At 46.2% G+C, this 16,430-nt stretch overlaps 2 protein-coding genes across 2 annotated transcripts; both read left to right on the top strand.

Moving 5' to 3' along the window:
• The first annotated feature begins 140 nt into the window (after positions 1-140).
• ppme1 (protein phosphatase methylesterase 1) lies at positions 141-9,495 on the top strand. The gene is made up of 14 exons (XM_056595558.1): positions 141-404; positions 1,167-1,258; positions 1,745-1,839; positions 2,402-2,459; positions 2,840-2,891; positions 3,306-3,460; positions 3,768-3,858; positions 4,352-4,417; positions 5,214-5,349; positions 5,873-6,002; positions 6,261-6,305; positions 6,401-6,465; positions 8,955-9,022; positions 9,130-9,495. The coding sequence occupies exons 1-14, from the start codon at positions 319-321 to the stop codon at positions 9,131-9,133; spliced, it is 1,143 nt and encodes a 380-aa protein (XP_056451533.1). The 5' UTR covers positions 141-318; the 3' UTR covers positions 9,134-9,495.
• Positions 9,496-11,420: 1,925 nt separating this feature from the next.
• Positions 11,421-13,203, top strand: LOC130386147 (odorant receptor 131-2-like). Its single transcript, XM_056594924.1, has 2 exons — positions 11,421-11,451; positions 12,266-13,203. Exons 1-2 carry the CDS (start codon positions 11,421-11,423, stop codon positions 13,201-13,203), a joined length of 969 nt encoding a protein of 322 aa, XP_056450899.1.
• The last annotated feature ends 3,227 nt before the right edge of the window (positions 13,204-16,430 follow it).

Genomic DNA, 16,430 nt, shown 5'->3' on the forward strand with positions numbered 1-16,430 from the left:
AGTGAGAGGAAATCCTCAGCGTCATGACGTCATTGTGTCATGTCCTTCCCGACCTCGGCCCGCTGGGGGCGCTGTTGTCCCCTAAACGTCCTCCTCCAGAGATGGAGCCGTGTAGTGGCGCCGCTCGGCCAGCAGGGGGCGGGAGCGGGGCCGCGTCACACGGAGAAGAAGAGCTCGTCGAAGTGACGTCTGGGGTATGAAATGTACTCAGTTGTGCGTCAGGATTTCTCGTATTTTCTGCTGTAATCTACCGAAATCCCATTTCACAGAAGAGAGAGTCTGACGGTTCATGACTGGACATTGTCCGTAGCCACCGGGATGGAAAAGCAACTGCACCTGAACCTGCTGTCTAGCCGCCCGCCCGCGGCAGGTGGGCTGCAGGCGGGCTCCAAGATGAGGATGGGGTGAGACTTGTAGTTTATCACAGGTTATTTTAGTGGGCTGTCAACTATGTCAAACTACTCCCCCGGGGTAACTGTCAGAGTCACTTAACTCAGTCTATTCACTTCATATCCGTTAAGATGAGCTTTGTTATTACAATCACTGGATCTTCTGGGACCAAAGAGTAATATATACAACCTCCTCCTATCTGACCAGTGGCAATTCATTGTAATCATTTATCCGTTGCAGATCCCCTATGGACTGCTGCTGGCTTGTTGAAGGCTTGCTTCATCTTTGATCTGATGGACAAACTCACTGCTGTCAGTTTTGTATTAATGTCTAACCTCATGTTAACCTCACGCATCATGTGACGATGTGAACGATAACTCGTCTGAACAATAGCAGGACCAGACTTCTGTGAGACTCTATACCTGGGTCTCTAGGATCCCTGGGTCTCTAAGGGGATCTGATGGAGAGCCGAGTCAGTCACGACGAGCAGTGTGTGTGTGTGTGTGTGTGTGTGTTTGGGGGGGGGAAACATATAATGCAGTTTAAACGCAGTACAAGCTTATATAAAATAAACTAATAATGAATCATTTTGGCTATGAAAGTGATTGTCAGTGCCAGCCAGCCAGTAAGTCTCTTTCTTCTATATTTAACTGTTAAATTCACAACAAAATGTCCCCTAACCCTGACTTCTTGCGCCCTGTTGTGTGTGTGTGTGTGTGTGTTCTAACCGGAGCATTGTTCCAACATGGCCGCCGCGGCTGTGCTGTCTTCCTCAGACCCGGCCGGAAGCGGGACTTCAGCCCGCTGGGCTGGAGCTGCTACTTCCAGACCATCGAGGACGTGGAGGTGGAGACCAACGGCGGGAAAGACATATCCTTGCTCCTCCCCTTCCGCCTGGGGTTGCTACGGCTACAGCCGTAACCTAGGAGACGCAGTCTCACCACAAACACAGCTTAGAGAGGGTTCATTTGATCGGTGCATGTTGCCTGACGACGACATGACTCAGGCCAGGGGACTCATGCCAGGGGACCCGGGCCAGGCGACTCGGGCCAGGCGACTCAGGCCAGGTGACTCAGGCCAGGTGACTCAGGGCCAGGTGACTCAAGCCAGGTGACTCGGGCCAGGTGACTCAGGCCAGGCGACTCAGGCCAGGCGACTCAGGCCAGGCGACTCAGGGCAGGCGGCTCAGGCCAGGCGACTCAGGCCAGGCGACTCAGGCCAGGCGACTCAGGCCAGGCGACTCAGGCCAGGCGACTCAGGCCAGGCGACTCAGGCCAGGCGACTCAGGCCAGGCGACTCAGGCCAGGTGACTCAGGGCCCTCTAAGGTGTGTGTGGCTCCTTGACTCGGGCCCCACGTGTTCCGGCTGTACTGCAGCGGCTCCCAAGGGCCGGTGCTCCTGCTGCTCCACGGAGGAGGCCACTCCGCGCTGTCCTGGGCCGTCTTCACCGTGAGTCGCACGTAGCGCCGCACAGGGTTGTCTGTGGAACGTTTATGTTGAATGTAACATGTATGTTGTATGTAACATTGCTGTATGTGACATGTATGTTGTATGCTGTATGTAACATGTATGTTGTATGCGACATGTATGTTGTATGCTGTATGTAACATGTATGTTGTATGTAACATGCATGTTGCATGTCACGTGTATGTTGTATGTGACATGTATATTGTATGTAACATGTATGTTGTATGTAGCTGATGCATGTTGTATGTAACATGTATGTTGTATGTAGCACGTGTATGTTCTATGTAACATGGTTATTGTATTTTACACGGTTATTGTCTGTAACACACGTGTCACATGCAACATGTATATTGTATGTAGCATGTTGTATGTTAACACGTATGTTGTATGTAAAATGTGTATCTTGTATGTAACAGGTGTATCTTGTATGTAACAGGTGTATCTTGTATGTAACAGGTGTATCTTGTATGTAACATGTGTATCTTGTATGTAACATGTGTATCTTGTATGTAACATGTGTATATTGTGTATCACTGGTTTGTAGGCGGTGATTTGTGACCGGATCAACTGCAGGGTCGTTGCCATGGATCTCCGAGGTCACGGTGAGGAGAACAGCAGACAAGACTGGAGCCATTAGAACCTAGAAACTCAATAAGTATTGTCTCAGAGACGCGCGTCACAAGCGTCTCAGGCCAGCCCGGCCGAGCTGACTCACATCCTGACAACAACGGCTGCTCTGCGCCCCTCAACCAGAGGCTGAGGGACGCAGAACCATGATGGGTTGGTTCTGCTCAGGGTTCCTTTAGAAGTGGAACAAGATGATGATGTGTTGGTTCTCCTAGTGGTGGAACCAGATGATGATGTGTTGGTTCTCCTAGTGGTGGAACCAGATGATGATGTGTTGGTTCTCCTCAGGGTTCCCCTGGTGGAACCAGATGATGATGTGTTGGTTCTTCATGACATGGTCTGTGGTCTCCTGCAGGAGACACCAAGGTGCAGGACTCTGAAGACCTGTCCGCTGAGACCATGGCCAGGTACGCAGTCTGAGCAGTTTAACCAATGAGGTGACGGCATGCAAAAGAGCATTTTCTCTGACATTTTATTTTTCTTCGGTCAAACTGTGCCTCTCAGACGCACAATCTAGGATATTCCGATTCGCAACTTCTATTTCCTGGTACCTCGCATCATACCAGAGTTTCACATGTAAAATGTGGTTTAATACGGAGTCTGTAGACACAATGAATGAGAATGAGATGTTTAGTTATGGGAATGGGAGTTATGTGAATATGAAACATATACAGTATATGAATAATATTATTCAGTGAATATTAAGTTATATTTATTATTATTATGTGAATATGGGAATGGTATTGTTATTTTGCGAATATGAGAATGATATTAATATTATGGGAACATGAGAATGACATTATCATTATGCAAATGTGAAGTGACATCAGTAAGGTGGTGGAGGTTCTGTACGGGGATGCCCCGCCCCCCATCCTGATGATTGGACACAGCATGGGCGGGGCTATCGCCGTCCACGCGGCCGCAGCCAATCACATCCCGTCCCTGCTGGGCCTGTGTGTCATCGACGTGGTGGAAGGTACTGGGGGGGGGGGTATTTAAAATAGAGTGGTTGCTGTGGCAACAGCCTGCTGTATGTTGTCATGTGTGTTACACGTTGTTGTGCATTGTCAAATGTTGTAGCGTGCCTCAACATGTCAACATCAATACCATGATGCTGTCATATGTCACATGTAGTGGTATATTATAGGCATGTATTTTGTAGTATGTTGTTGTAGGTGTCTGAGTGAGCATTACCTGGGTGCAGGCACCAGCTTGTGGGTTGTATGTTGTCTGTATGTTACATGTTGTGGTTCACAGTCTGAGTCTGGGTTCCCTGTGTGCAGGCACCGCGATGGAGGCCCTCAACAGCATGCAGAGCTTCCTACGGAGTCGTCCGAAGACCTTCAAGTCCTTGGAGAACGCCATTGAGTGGAGGTGAGAGATACGCTAAATAACATCAAGTTTAACATTGTTTAGGTTTCTATATTAATCTGTGTCGGGGTCGTTAGGGTTCCCTGACACCTTTAGTCTAACGCTACGGTGTGTGGCACATTTTAAAGACACCATCGCTCATTATAACGGCTCTTTAAGAGGACTCCAGCTGAACCAGTGGGTTCACTGGCTCTGTAAGAGAACCCCAGCTGAACCAGTGGGTTCACTGGCTCTGTAAGAGAACCCCAGCTGAACCAGTGGGTTCACTGGCTCTGTAAGAGAACCCCAGCTGAACCAGTGGCTCTGTAAGAGAACCCCATCAAGCCGTCGGTCTGTGATTCAAACAAGATCCACAAGACTCAACCATGCCTCCGCTCAACATGCTAACATAGCCTTCATTTACGTATCGAGGGATTTATACGTCACATACATGCACCGTGATAAGCTGAGGACAGCGGCAAATAAACTGTGGTTTCCATGGCGATCTCTCTCCCAGTGTGAAGAGCGGACAGATCCGGAACATCGAGTCAGCCCGCGTATCCATGGGGGGACAGGTGAAGAAGTGAGTCTGGGTCCTCATGACACCATCATACAACATACATGACCTATATCATACAACATACATGACCTATATCGTACAACATACATGACCTATATCGTGCAACATACATGACCTATATCATACAACGTAATTACCTATATCATACAGCGTGCATGACCTATATCATACAACATACATGACCTATATCACACAACATACATGACCTATATCATACAGCGTGCATGACCTATATCACACAACATACATGACGTATATCGTACAACATACATGACCTATATCATACAACATATATTACCTATATCATACAGCAAACATGTCCTATATCATACAACGTACATGATCATATAACATACATTACCTATATCATACAACATGCAGTACTACACCACATACATGACCTATATCATACAAAATACATTACTATACAACATACATGACCTATATCGTACAACATAAAGTATTATACAAAGCACACAATCATATATATCATCCACAAAAATATCTGAAGCCTGTCTTAACGCCACTTGTTAAATCCAGCATGTTTTGATTTGATAAGGTCATGTAAAAACATTCTGGGGTTACCTGGCTGAAGACATATAGCAGAATCCTGTAGCCTTGGTAACCGTGGGAAACAACCTCTCTTGAGGCGTCGACATAAAAAAGACACGGCTAACGACACAGCTAACGACACATAACCGTAGCCTCACTGGAGCCCCCAGTGGCCGATGAGGGGAGGACAGGCACGCATAGGGCAGCTTTAACGTTGTTCAATGAGCGTTGTTCTTCCACCGTCCAGGCAGGAGGAGCAAGGCAGGAGGGCGGGGGAGACCAACACCATCGGAGGGGGGATCCTGGAGGAGGAAGAGGAGGAGGAAGAGCAGGAGGGCGAGGAACAATCCAACAGCAAGCGGTTGAAGGAGGAAGAACAAGAGGTGGGACATGGGTCTGTCTGTCTGCCTGTCTGAATCTCTCTCTGTCTGTCTGTCTGTCTGTCTCTGACTCTGTCTGTGTCTCTGTCTGTCTGTCTCTCTGTCTGTCTGTTCTATTCATGATTCATCAACACTTTATTCAGTTGTTTATATTAATGGCAGTTAATCCATTGAACTGGCAGCGGTCAACTGGCGCCTCCCAGTGGCTGATTGTGGGTCTCGATCTCTCTCTGTCTCCCTCTCTCTCTGTCTCCCTCTCTCTCTCTCTCCCTCTCTCTCTGTCTCCCTCTCTCTCTCTCTTTCTTTCTTTCTTTCTTTCTTTCTTTCTTTCTTTCTTTCTTTCTTTCTTTCTTTCTTTCTTTCTCTCTCTCTCTCTGTCTCCCTCTCTCTCTGTCTCCCTCTCTCTCTCTCTTTCTTTCTTTCTTTCTTTCTTTCTTTCTTTCTTTCTTTCTTTCTTTCTTTCTTTCTTTCTTTCTTTCTTTCCTTCTTTCCTTCTTTCTTTCCTTCATTCCCTCCCTCCCTCTAGAGACAGCGCAGCAGTGTGTTTGAGTGGCGGGTGGATCTCTCCAGGACTGAGCGGTTCTGGACCGGTTGGTTCAGAGGTCTGTCAGCCCTCTTCCTCTCCTGCACCTCCCCCAAGCTCCTCCTCCTCGCAGGTACCCCCCCCCCCCCCCCCCCCCCCCCCACACACACACACACCTATACACACACACACACACACACACACACACACACACACACACACACACACACACACACACACACACACACACACACACACACACACACACACACACACACACACACACACACACACATACTGTCTTATTCAACTGTGGATGAAGTGGATCATGGCTTCATTCATAGACAATGTGAGCACAGTTGAGAAGGAGTGCTGATGTGTTGTGTTGTAGGAGTGGACCGGCTGGACAAAGACCTGACCATCGGACAGATGCAAGGTGGGTAACGTAGTCTCACTCAGAGCACACACAAAGGACATGTGATCTATATTATAAACAAAAGACCTGACCCGTGAATGATCTCCACCCCTCAGGGAAGTTCCAGCTCCAGGTCCTCCCTCAGTGTGGACACGCCGTCCACGAAGACGCCCCAGACAAGGTCAGCCCCCCTTAACTAACCCTCCCTTAACTAACCCTCCCTTCACTAACCCTCCCTTCACTAACCCTTAACTAACCCTCCCTTAACTAACCCTCCCTTCACTAACCCTTAACTAACCCTCCCTTCACTAACCCTCCCTTCACTAACCCTTAACTAACCCTCCCTTCACTAACCCTCCCTTCACTAACCCTTAACTAACCCTCCCTTCACTAACCCTCCCTTCACTAACCCTTAACTAACCCTCCCTTCACTAACCCTCCCTTCACTAACCCTTAACTAACCCTCCCTTCACTAACCCTTAACTAACCCTCCCTTCATTAACCCTTAACTAACCCTCCCTTCACTGACCCTTAATTAACCCTCCCTTAACTAACCCCCCCTTCATGAATCCTTAACTAACCCTCCCATCACTTACCCTTAACTAACCCTCCCTTCACTAACCCTTAAGTAACCCTCCCTTCACTATCCCTCCCTTCACTAACCCTTAACTAACCCTCCCTTCACTAACCGTTAACTAACCCTCCCATCACTAACCCTTAACTAACCCTCCATTCACTAACCCTTAACTAACCCTCCATTCACTGACCCGTCACTATCCATTAACAAACCCTCCCTTCACTAACCCTTAACTAACCCTCCCTTTACTAACCTTTAACTAACCTTTAACTCAACCTCCCTTTACAAACTCTCCACTAAAGTTTAACTAACCCTACTTTACATTCACTAAACTTTAACTAACCCTGCACTTCCTTCACTAACCCTTAATGAACCCTGCCTACCCTTAACTAACTCTTCACTAATCCTTAGTTAACCCTTTCTACCCTTAATTTACCCTTCACTTACCCTTTATGACAAAGGGTTTAGCTATAGATATCATTTAAGTGTATTTTGTCTGCAGGTAGCAGATGTGATGGCTAAGTTTAAGTGTATTTTGCCTGCAGGTAGCAGATGTGATGGCTAAGTTTAAGTGTATTTTGCCTGCAGGTAGCAGATGTGATGGCTAAGTTTAAGTGTACTTTGCCTGCAGGTAGCAGATGTGATGGCTAAGTTTAAGTGTATTTTGCCTGCAGGTAGCAGATGTGATGGCTAAGTTTAAGTGTATTTTGCCTGCAGGTAGCAGATGTGATGGCTAAGTTTAAGTGTATTTTGCCTGCAGGTAGCAGATGTGATGGCTAAGTTTAAGTGTATTTTGCCTGCAGGTAGCAGATGTGATGGCTAAGTTTAAGTGTATTTTGCCTGCAGGTAGCAGATGTGATGGCTAAGTTTAAGTGTATTTTGCCTGCAGGTAGCAGATGTGATGGCTAAGTTTAAGTGTATTTTGCCTGCAGGTAGCAGATGTGATGGCTAAGTTTAAGTGTATTTTGCCTGCAGGTAGCAGATGTGATGGCTAAGTTTAAGTGTATTTTGTCTGCAGGTAGCAGATGTGATGGCTAAGTTTAAGTGTATTTTGTCTGCAGGTAGCAGATGTGATGGCTAAGTTTAAGTGTACTTTGTCTGCAGGTAGCAGATGTGATGGCTAAGTTTAAGTGTATTTTGTCTGCAGGTAGCAGATGTGATGGCTAAGTTTAAGTGTATTTTGTCTGCAGGTAGCAGATGTGATGGCTAGGTTTAAGTGTACTTTGTCTGCAGGTAGCAGATGTGATGGCTAAGTTTAAGTGTATTTTGCCTGCAGGTAGCAGATGTGATGGCTAAGTTTAAGTGTATTTTGCCTGCAGGTAGCAGATGTGATGGCTAAGTTTAAGTGTATTTTGTCTGCAGGTAGCAGATGTGATGGCTAAGTTTAAGTGTATTTTGTCTGCAGGTAGCAGATGTGATGGCTAAGTTTAAGTGTACTTTGTCTGCAGGTAGCAGATGTGATGGCTAAGTTTAAGTGTATTTTGTCTGCAGGTAGCAGATGTGATGGCTAAGTTTAAGTGTATTTTGCCTGCAGGTAGCAGATGTGATGGCTAAGTTTAAGTGTATTTTGCCTGCAGGTAGCAGATGTGATGGCTAAGTTTAAGTGTATTTTGTCTGCAGGTAGCAGATGTGATGGCTAAGTTTAAGTGTATTTTGCCTGCAGGTAGCAGATGTGATGGCTAAGTTTAAGTGTACTTTGTCTGCAGGTAGCAGATGTGATGGCTAAGTTTAAGTGTATTTTGTCTGCAGGTAGCAGATGTGATGGCTAAGTTTAAGTGTACTTTGTCTGCAGGTAGCAGATGTGATGGCTAAGTTTAAGTGTATTTTGTCTGCAGGTAGCAGATGTGATGGCTAAGTTTAAGTGTATTTTGCCTGCAGGTAGCAGATGTGATGGCTAAGTTTAAGTGTATTTTGCCTGCAGGTAGCAGATGTGATGGCTAAGTTTAAGTGTATTTTGTCTGCAGGTAGCAGATGTGATGGCTAAGTTTAAGTGTATTTTGCCTGCAGGTAGCAGATGTGATGGCTAAGTTTAAGTGTACTTTGTCTGCAGGTAGCAGATGTGATGGCTAAGTTTAAGTGTATTTTGTCTGCAGGTAGCCGATGCCATCGCTTCATTCATGGTCCGGCACAAGTTCACTGACTTTAAGGAAGGCTTCCTATGGTAAGAACCTTTTACTGAGCCTTGATTTTATTCTATTGATGGAATATGAAGTTAAAATAGATTTGTGTGTCGGTACAATATCATTAAAACAATTCATTCTCTTGCAGCTAATTCCTAACGGCACGAATTGGGAGTCGTGGGAAGAATCGTCATTTCACGTTTGATTTGATATGATGAGACATGAGCTTTAATATCATCTATTACTGTCATGGTTCATCATAGAGCGGTTTGATACGCTATGATGCGATATGAACTGTAATATAATGTATTACTGTCATGTCTTCACAATGTAGACTAAATGTTTATTTCTTTATGAGCACTGAGGTTTCTGCCTGCCTTTTTCCGATGTATTTTTGTTAATTTTGATTTCATGTCTCTTCTGGGTTGATTGTCTTATTTTTTCGTATTTATGATCTTGACTTGGAAGAGTGAGAATAAATGAATGGAAATAGAAAATTAACATTGAGTGTTGGTGTTTTCTTTCTGTGCCCAAGGGTCCTTGTATTATTAATAATAGTACCAATATAATGTCCACCTTTAACACTATATAAACTGAGTAGAACAAGCATAATAGAATAAAAAGATTGAAATAAAATACAAAGTTTAGGCTCATTTGATTTAGAGTCTTGTGTTGACTAGTTAGGCGAGCTAGGCTAGTTAGGCGAGCTAGGCTAGTTAGGCGAGCTAGGCTAGTTAGCCGAGCTAGGCTAGTTAGGCGAGCTAGTCGCCGGTTGGTTGGGATCCAGCTGGGAGGTTCCGGGTCAGACCTTGATGACAGAGGCCTACCTGGAGGCCTCCTGGTGCAAGGAGAGCGTGAGGAGAGGTTAAAGGTCAACATGGCGGCTGAAAGTTTACAGCTGCAGTTGTCAGAACCTTCCAGAAGACAGAGCTGTTGTTGTGAGTGGAGTTCTCTGGAGGAGGTCGACGATAATGGGCTCTCGGAGGAACCATGTTGTCCGACACAAACAGATGAATTATTGATGGGGCCACGGCGCTCGTGACAGATGTTTACACGGAGAGGAAACATGATGACACCTTCATTAGAGATCATTTTACACAATCTTCCTTTTCATCAAAACACTTAGGGTGTTGTCTACCCCCTTGTATGTGTGTACGTGGGGGCATGCTGTGTGTGTGTGTCTGTCTGTCTGTGTGTGTATGTGCATGCATGCATGTGTGTTTGTGTGTGTGTGTGTTTGTGTGTGTGTGTGTGTGTTTGCATGCATGTGTGTTAGTATGCGTGCATTGCATTTACCCTTTGGCCTCAACTCCTTGGTCCTCTCGATCTCATGGCTCTGATGTTCAGAGGAAATTTAATCCAATTCTAGAATGGCTTCAATTTCACCAAATGTTATTGACATGGTTGACCTTAGATTACCTCAGACGACCTCAGATGACCTCAGTGGCCGGATGCAGATCAGAAGACGGTGTTTGTGATAAAGATTTCTTCATGATCCAGATCTCCTCAGAGAAATCCAGAAAGCACATTCATCCTAGGATGTATTCAGGTTCCTTCGTCTTACCAGACCCGGGATGTTCCTGATCACCACCGGGCTAGAGGTTAAACATTTAGGGTTCTAAGGTCATGGTGAGGTCAGAGGTCAGTGCTGTGCCCATCCTGTCCAATCCTAAGCCTGGCTTCCCTGATTTAGGAATACAGTTTCAAGTATTAGTTATTACTTATATGTTTGTGTGTCTAAATATATACACAATAAGACAAAATCATACGTTCGTTTAATATTGTTTATGGTTAAACCCGAGCAATGATGTCGTGTTTGAGGTACAGACCTACCATTTATTGTTTTCTAAAGAGTTTCTGAACATTCGGATGTGATTTTTCTTAAGTGTGATACAATTATTATTAACCTCCAATTCATTTTACGTCCATGACTAAATCCATCATCAAAAGAGAAACGCTTGGTAAACCTTTAGTCTGAAACTGAGGTTAATAAACAAGACGGGAGAAGGTGAGAGACGTCTCGAGGATTGGCCGATGAACACAGTGGGGTCAAAACTTTTGAACTTCCATGCTTCCACGAGATCTGCGTTTTAAAAACATAACATTGTATGACCCTTTCTGGTAATCGGGCTGTTTTGGATCAGTAATCCAGGTGTACAGCAGGCCTACATTAATTTATGTGACGGGATAAAGTAAATCTGTAATCCTGAAATGTTCGTTCTGTCTGTTTCATTTAGAATGTTGAATACAAATTGTAACATTCAGAAGCAAAGTTATAATGCAATAAGCATGTCTTGGGGTAAAAACTTTTGAACTTCCACTCTTCGTCTCATCACAAGCCCTCGTGGCGGACTCGTCCGGCCTCCTGATTGGTGGACGGGCCCCCCTCGGGCCGTGATGTCATCAACACACACATGTGTTGAACCATGAAGAGACGAGATGATCCCAGCCCCAGAAGGTCGTCTGGAAGGTGAGCTTTCATCGGGATCCGTGGTGTGGTGATCAGAGGCTTCACAGGGCTGGTCGCCCAGGAGAGGTGCTTAGTGTGTGGGCTTCAGGCGTCTTTAGCAGACGCTTTTATCCAGAGCAGGTAGGCTCTGGTCTGTGGTGATGGGTCTCGAAGCTACAACCTTTTTGATGGGTATTGAAAGACTAGTAGCTGACCACTGCTAGACTATACTAGACGATCCTAGATCCTAAAGTAATGCTTCATTTAACCGCAAGAACTAAACCACAGTTTGAGTGTTTCTACGTGACGAGGTAATGCCCCAGGAACACTCAAACTGCGTGTGGTTGTGTCACTCTGCGTTGTGAGTGGTTGTGTTACTCTGCCTTGTGTGTGGTTGTGTTACTCTGCCTTGTGTGTGGTTGTGTCACTCTGCGTTGTGAGTGGTTGTGTTACTCTGCCTTGTGTGTGGTTGTGTTACTCTGCGTTGTGAGTGGTTGTGTTACTCTGCCTTGTGTGTGGTTGTGTTACCCTGCGTTGTGTGTGGTTGTGTCACTCTGCGGTGTGTGTGGTTGTTGTTACTCTGCCTTGTGTGTGGTTGTGTTACTCTGCGTTGTGTGTGGTTGTTGTTACTCTGCCTTGTGTGTGGTTGTGTTACTCTGCCTTGTGTGTGGTTGTGTCACTCTGCGTTGTGAGTGGTTGTGTTAATCTGCCTTGTGTGTGGTTGTGTTACTCTGCGTTGTGTGTGGTTGTGTCACTCTGCGGTGTGTGTGGTTGCGTTACTCTGCCTTGTGTGTGGTTGTGTCACTCTGCGTCGTGTGTGTGGTTCCGTCTCCAGCTCCGTCGCCGATGTCCCAGAACGGCTCGGAGCCGCAGAACTCGGGCGTGGCGGCGAAGGCGTTCGTCTCCATGACACCCTGCCTGCTCTGCCTGTACATCAACGGCGTCATGCTCTTCTCCCTCGGCCGGCGGCCCGCCTTCCTGGAGTCGTCGCGCTACCTCCTCTTCGGCCACCTGCTCCTCTCCGACTCCCTCCACCTGCTGGCGTGCGTGGCGCTCTACCTGGTGGCCGTGGCGCGCGCCCGGCTCGCCCGCCTCCTGTGCGTCTTCCTGCTGCTGCTGGGCGACGCCGTGGCCACAGCCTCACCCTTCACCCTGGCCCTGATGTCCCTCGAGCGCTACGTGGCCGTCTGCCTCCCGCTGAGGCACGCCGGCGTCTCCACGCCGCGCCGCACCGGAGCCACGCTGACGGTGGTGTGGTGCGTGGCGGCGGTGGACCCCGTCAGCGAGCTGCTGTACTTCCTGGCGCTGGACGACCGGCCGAACGCCCGGCAGCGGCCCTGCCAGCGCAAGGCCGCTCTGGGCTGGGCGCTCTTCGGCCGCATCAACACGGCATTCACCGCGGTCTACTTCCTGCTGGTGGGCGGCGTCATCCTGTACACCTACGTCCGCATCCTGTTGGCGGCGCGGTCGGCGGCGGGGACGTCGGCGGCGGGGTCGCGGGCGAGCGCGGCACGCCGGACGGTGCTGATTCACATGCTCCAGCTGTGCCTGTGCCTGGCCTCCACCACCTTCAACGCCATGAGCTCGCTGGTGATGCTGAGCTTCGGCGTCGTCATGGCGCGCAACGTCCAGTACCTGCTCTTCCTCTCGCTCGTCATCTTCCCCCGCGTGCTCAGCCCGCTCATCTACGGCCTGCGGGACAAGGCCTTCCGCCGCGTCTTCACGCTCTACTTCCTGTTCGGGCTCAGGACGCACAGGAAGCCTCTCGCGTAAGGTCAGGGTCAGGGTCAGGGTTTGGGTTATGGTCAGGGTCAGGGTCAGGGTTAGGGGTAGGGTTAGGCAAAGTGGTAGGGGAAGGGTTAGGTTAGGGGTAATAATGATGTGATTAGGATCGGTACCTTTATTCATAGTTTTGTAATGTATTTAATATGGGATAATTTACTTGATTAAATCTGTATTCTCATCTGGAATTTCTTTCAAATATTACAGAAGAGACCAAGGTCATCCTTCAGCATCTTAGGTACAGACACAAAATATTGAACGTGTATATTTGTATTCTGCTACATTATGAAGTATGAAATACCAAAAAGCCAAACCCAAGTAGGTTAAAACAATAAATAAAGTATCGGAAGTTACAGATTAATAAATGTTCTGACTAAATAATTTCACGTTTCATAATCTGTTTTTCAAACATAGGGTATTAAGCCTTTTAGCTAAAAGACCAGAGATTTGCTTTTTAAAAACGTTACATTGCATGAGTATGACGCTGTATGACCTTTTCTGATAATCTGGGGACTATTTTGGATCAGTAATCCAGGTGTACAGCTGGTTTACATTCATTTGTGTGGCAGACGGGATAAAGTAAATCTGTAATCTTGAAATGTACATTCTGTCTCTGTTTAATCTAGAATGTTCAATACAAATTTTAACATTCAGAAGTAAAGTTATAATGCAAATAAGTATTGCATTATAAATGTACTTTTTTCTTATTGCAATCTAAGTAAAATAATACATTTGACAAATACAATCCAAATCTACATGCACATTTAAAATATACACTTTTGTCATTTGAAAAATAAATTAAACAAATTAGAAATGAACAGTAATCGTAATTGCCATTTGCATAAATTCTGATTCACATTGTTAGTTACATTGTTCATAATGTAGTCCTGACTGAATAACACTGTTAATTAAAAACAAAACATATGTTGCCATCTAACGAAAAATAAAGGACTTTATTTAGTAAACTATACCAACTGCCACATTAAATAGTCTATAAATATCATAATGAAACATACACGCTATCAGTTTGTATATTATCGAAAATGTACAATGCCCTTGCCAATATAATGATATATATTTTGTAAAATATAATGTATAATATCATACGAAAGAGTATAAGAGATATGATTGGAGAAACCAAATTGACATTGTCATTTGTCTCTAAGAAAAATAGACAAAAAGAGACGTGAAATTAAGAAATATCAAAATTACAGAACAGTTTCAGGATGATTTACTGAAAGGCATTCGTAATTTGTATCAGAAGTTTTTAACTTTACAAAAAAATATATATATACATATAAATGCAAATATATTTATGTATATTAATACAGATAGATATTATATAGTCAAATAGATTTTAACATTTAGTGGTGATTTGCATCTCGACCACCAGAGGTCAGAAGTTAGTTATCTTTTGCAGATCCCTCTCCCTCTCCCTCACACACGCACACGCACACGCACACGCACACACACACACACACACACACACACACACACACACACACACACACACACACACACACACACACACACACACCAATTCGCATACGAGTGGTGCATGAGATAGGCTGTCAGAAACCCTCATTTGAAGATGTTCTCAGAGGCTAAGCCCATCTAAACGGCCCCGTGCGAGAAACGATACCCGACGCAGTCACAGCTCATTATTTAACCTAAAGTCGATCATCACGAATATCTCATCTATTGTTCAACTCAGCGCTTCACACTTTAAAACCAGGATTTAAAACCTGGTTTGAGTGGTTGTGTACCGTGTAACGTTGAGGTTATTTTGAACCACAAACACGAGGCCCACTCGAGCTCCGTGTCTCCGGGTGCTTCGTCCCTGCGGAATGCTCCTCAGTGCGCTTTAAGTGCTCTTAGAGAGCGGGAGAGACAACAGCCCCGAACACTCCCCCAAACCCTCCTCTCTAAACCCCCCACCTGCTGTCGCTGAATCCCCGGTCGTCTGGACCGCGCTGCTCGGTCTGTGTGTTTACCTTCCAATCATTTCAACCATTGAAGTCTATAAATACCTCCCATCAACTCATCCGGATCCGGATGAAATGGACACTAAACTCTCTGATGGGAGGACCACTGAAAAGAGGATCCTCTCTGTGAAACACAGTCGGTCCACACACAACCGAACCAGGGAGGATATCTCTGCTGTACTCAGGGAACTCATTAAGAAACATGACAGAGAGAGAGAGAGAGAGAGAGAGAGAGAGAGAGAGAGAGAGAGAGAGAGAGAGAGAGAGAGAGAGAGAGAGAGAGAGAGAGAGAGAGAGAGACACACACACACACACACACACACACACACACACACACACACACACACACACACACACACACACACACAGACAGAGAGAAAGCGAGAAAGAGACAGGAACACAGAGAGACAGTAACACAGAGAGACAGAAACACAGAAAGACAGAGAGACAAAAACACAGAGATAACGACTCGAGCCACAAGAACAGAGACAGGAACACAGAGAGACAGAGAGACAGAATAACAGACAGGAACACAGAGAGACAGAAAGGGAGACAGGGACCTGGGGACTGATGGGTGGAGTTGAAGTGAAACCTAATGTTCTTACCGTATCCTAGGTTACAGTCTGCTACCGTAAAGACTGTGGAGGGGTGGGCAGCATAAAGGCCTTTTAATTTTTAACAGAGGCTTCATTAAAAATGCTTTGTTGGCACCTCTCTCTCTCTCTCTCTCTCTCTCTCTCTCTCTCTCTCTCTCTCTCTCTCTCTCTCTCTCTCTCTCTCTCTCTCTCTATCTCTTACTACCCTATCTCAAAATCTCTGTCTTTCTACTCTCACGCTTTCTCTCTCTCTCTCTCTCTCTCTCTCTCTCTCTCTCTCTCTCTCTCTCTCTCTCTCTCTCTCTCACTCTCTCCCTCTCCCCCCTTCTCCTGTGTAAACCTTTAGATTTATCTCTCTCCACTCCTCCCTAACCTTTCGGTCAGATTAAACTTCAGCAGGTCCACTTTCGGGAGATGAACTGGAGGCCAGCGGACAATGACGTCCTGCTGTTTGATTCTGTGTTTCTGGTAACCTGGTAACCTGACACAGGGCTACCCCTACATCCACGTCAAATTAATGCAACCTGCTCGATTTATAGACCCCCAAACGAGGGGCCGTCCGCAACATCCATCCCGGCCTCCATCCAGTGAACAGAGACGTTATACGAGCGCATTTAACACAGCCCTGGGCCCTACT

This window comes from Gadus chalcogrammus, chromosome 7, assembly GCF_026213295.1.
Source record: "Gadus chalcogrammus isolate NIFS_2021 chromosome 7, NIFS_Gcha_1.0, whole genome shotgun sequence".
In the NCBI taxonomy this organism is placed as follows: Eukaryota; Metazoa; Chordata; class Actinopteri; order Gadiformes; family Gadidae; genus Gadus; species Gadus chalcogrammus.